Source organism: Fopius arisanus, unplaced genomic scaffold, assembly GCF_000806365.1.
Source record: "Fopius arisanus strain USDA-PBARC FA_bdor unplaced genomic scaffold, ASM80636v1 scaffold00149, whole genome shotgun sequence".
NCBI lineage: Eukaryota > Metazoa > Arthropoda > Insecta > Hymenoptera > Braconidae > Fopius > Fopius arisanus.
Window position 1 is genome coordinate 192,274 of NW_011887888.1, and position 3,408 is coordinate 195,681.

At 36.7% G+C, this 3,408-nt stretch overlaps 1 protein-coding gene across 17 annotated transcripts in view; it reads right to left on the reverse strand.

The window, feature by feature from the left end:
- bent (projectin protein bent) overlaps positions 1 to 3,408 on the reverse strand; it is a 46,030-nt gene that overhangs the window by 41,161 nt on the left and 1,461 nt on the right. For 13 of the 17 annotated variants that reach the window (XM_011314237.1, XM_011314234.1, XM_011314233.1 and 10 more), the window contains exons 2-5: positions 1,739 to 2,218; positions 1,092 to 1,116; positions 409 to 571; positions 179 to 320 (exon numbers count right to left, since the gene is read on the reverse strand). In XM_011314237.1, the coding sequence (XP_011312539.1) occupies positions 179 to 320; positions 409 to 571; positions 1,092 to 1,116; positions 1,739 to 2,051 (643 nt within the window). In that variant the 5' untranslated portion in view covers positions 2,052 to 2,218. Of the gene's footprint in view, positions 1 to 178; positions 321 to 408; positions 572 to 1,091; positions 1,117 to 1,395; positions 1,418 to 1,738; positions 2,219 to 3,408 lie in introns of all 17 variants that reach the window. The other 4 variants (XM_011314240.1, XM_011314238.1, XM_011314239.1 and 1 more) reach the window with 1 other exon arrangement.

Consider the following 3,408-nt stretch of genomic DNA (forward strand, 5'->3'; position numbering starts at 1 on the left):
TTGAAGAAAAAATGATAAAAAATCAAGAGTTGAACGAGAAAAAATATTGAAAAAAAATAAAAAGACAGATAGATAAATGAATAATAATGATAGATCGATATACATCCCGAGTTAGGATGGCGGAATGAGTTTATGAGAGTGTTTGATAGTCGTGTGCGAATTTTTTAAAAATACTTACTATCGAAATTGAGGGAAATAGTGGCATTTGACTCGCCGAGTTCGTTGGTTGCATTGACTTTGTATTTTCCAGCATCCTCAACGGTGACATTTTTTATCTCGAGACTTGCAAAGTACGAGTGACCGTCTTTATCAATAGCAAGCTGAAAAAAAATCATGAATACCATTGATGGTCCAAGGGGACTTGTTGGATTCATGCCGAACGATCGATTTGATTTTTTTTAAACAAACCTTGTGTCTCGGTGAATCTTTAACAACATTTCCATCATGAAACCACGTAACTTTGGGTGTCGGATCGGCTGTGATGCGGCATTCGAAGACCAATCGCTTTCCATCATCTTCCTGCCTGATGGCAGGTTTTTTCGCGAATGTTGGTGCGATACCATCAATTTGTCTGCAATAATCAGTCGTGAAACTCATTAATTTCACGCATCATTAATTAAAAAAAAATCACTCGGATATCCGCGAGATGGTAATCCTCGACTTTTGCGCACCCCAAAAAATTCATTTGAGAAAATATACGTTTCGTATGCGTTTTTAAATATTTTTTTATGGGGATCTGCGCACGATTCGTCATGGCTTCTAATTTTGGCGGAAAGTTGTCTATCTGGCCTATTTTTACTGGAGAAGCAGCAGATGCAGAGCATTTAGTCGAGAATATGTAAATGAGAATCAACAATTCTGAGATATTTATGAATAGACTTGATCAGATTTTTTTTTTGAAAATGGCCCAAATGATTATTTCACTTACTGATATTTTTCTAAGGGAATGGTAAAAAATTACAGGCAGATGGAAATTCAGTCATTTATTTTTTATTAATTACATAAAACAACTCACACTTCGAAAACGATGAAATGAAATGAAAATGAAAAATGTGTTAATGAAAAAAGACAGAAAACATCAAAGCACTCACCGTTTTCTCAGCTTTGGCTGAGCAGCTAAAACCAGAGAAAATAGAAAATAAAACAAACGAAATGAAAAATAGTTGTGTGCAGCATAGAGAAGTGCAAGCGTAGAGACAAGTGTAAATAAGCATTTAACAAGAATTCTCGGATATTTTTCGGATTAATTTTGCAGAGAGGCGGAAGCAGCTGATCAGTGCGAAGAAATAAAATAAATATTGCTCAAAGAATATAATCGAAACCAGTGGTTTTCAGCAAGACACGAATTTCAAACAGTTTTAAATAATCGACGAGACTTTTTCATCGCTGACTTACTTTTCTCTAGGCTCGTCCATGGCTGTAAAACACAATAACTATTACTGCAAATAATCGCCATTCCTCCATAATTAATTCAATTCCATAAAATTTTCCATTTGCAATAGGAAATCCCAAAAATTATAAGAATTTAAGAAATAAATAAATATTCCGAATGATCGAAACGCGCGAATGGTTTTCGACTAACAATTCCAAATTCATGAATTCTTTTCATAAACAATGACCCTCGGGGAATAATTCCAATTAAAACCTGGACTTGGAGAATTTGGAGGTGACAGCCCCGGAGTACCTTCCAAGAAGTTGAAATATATTTTCCCCATAGAGAACCTGGAGAAAAACTTACGACTGAAGTTGAGGTTGATGGAAGCTGCAACTTCACCCATGGTGTTCTTGGCCTTGACCTTGTACAGTCCAGCATCGGTCTCAATGACATCATCAAGCTCAAGGACAACGAGAAATTTATTGGCTCCGATGCTCTGGATCTTGAAATTTGTCCTGTCGTCCTCAGTGAGCTGTGTTTCACCCCTGAACCATGTTATTTCAGGTTTTGGTGCGCTGACGAGTTGGCACTCGAATATCAGACGATTTCCATCATCCTCTTGCCTCAGCTGAGGCTTTTGCGTAAAGCTCGGTGCAAAATCATCGGCTACCCCCATTTTTTACGGGGTGCCCTCCACCCAGATCTCTTATGATGCCAAAATTTGTGGGTTTTACTAATTTTACTGATCCACCGTTTTTTTTTTCACCCTCAGGGCAATTTTTACCGTGACATTCAGGTTGAGCGCTCACTGCGCTCGTCTCTTTCGTCTTTCCTCACTTTCTCCTGAAATTCAAAGGCAGATGAAAGTGAAAATTCAATTTTTCACGTCGAGACATTTTTTTTCTCCGCGTATTGGAACCATAAATTTTATGATTAATCATAAGAGATGCAGCCAGTGACGTACATGTTAGTTCCTATTATTAATACCATGGTTAGCTCAAAATAGACAGCTCAGTTATCTAACTGAACAGTTATTACGTCTGGCATTACAAGTCATCTGCACTTTGCGTCGATATCGTGCAATAAGAGGTCAACAATTGTTATCTAAGTATTGAGCATTATGAAAAAAAACATCGATGATTGGAATTTCCATTAAAAAAAATTCTCAATCTCGAAAACTCGTCGTCCTACAAAAAATTATCATGAGACCTTTTTTCTCGGAAATTCAATCACCCACAGGAAAGGTCCCAATCACTTTCTCCTAAAATCCATAATTTTCCAGATAAACCATTATAAAATCGTCACCCAATAAATAATTATCATTTCCCTTTGACAAGTGGAAAAATTAATAATTGAATCGAAATTGCGATGGCGGAGCGCAAATCCTGGAATTGCGTTGAGGATAATTACATATTTTATTCTTTCTATTATTTATCAAGATTATTTAAAAGTTGGAAAATAATATAGATAGATTTGAGATCGCTGCCCTTTCGTAACTGAATTCTCAAGCCACCGGTTATTTCCGTCGATTTGGCGAAACTTGCGATTTTTCTCGTTTCATTTTTAACTCGTCGTGAATTTATTTGTAATGATGTGCGAAAAGGGGCCCGATATTATTCTCATATATTTTTTATTTTTGGGGATTAAAATACCCGAGGATTTGCCGAAATGTTGGAGGGACGAGTGAAACCCAGATCTTTGACACAGTTTATCGTTCGCGTTTCATTCTATTTTCGCGATTACCCCAGAAAAGTCATCTCAGGGTCATCCAATACGATACAAGCGATTGTTTAATGCACTTGCATAAACTATTCAGGACATTGGATAACGAAATCAAGCTGCACCCGGTGTAACGATTCGGTAACAATTCTTCATGATTCAATTTTTAATTTGAGACGGGTGATTCAATTATGACGTACCCCAAAAAATATCAGTCTTGCGTGGATGAATTTTACAACTTGTTTTTACAACTGAAATAATTTTGCGCAATGCGACTGTAGAAAAATTTTGGTGCTGCAGTTAAAAGTTGAGAC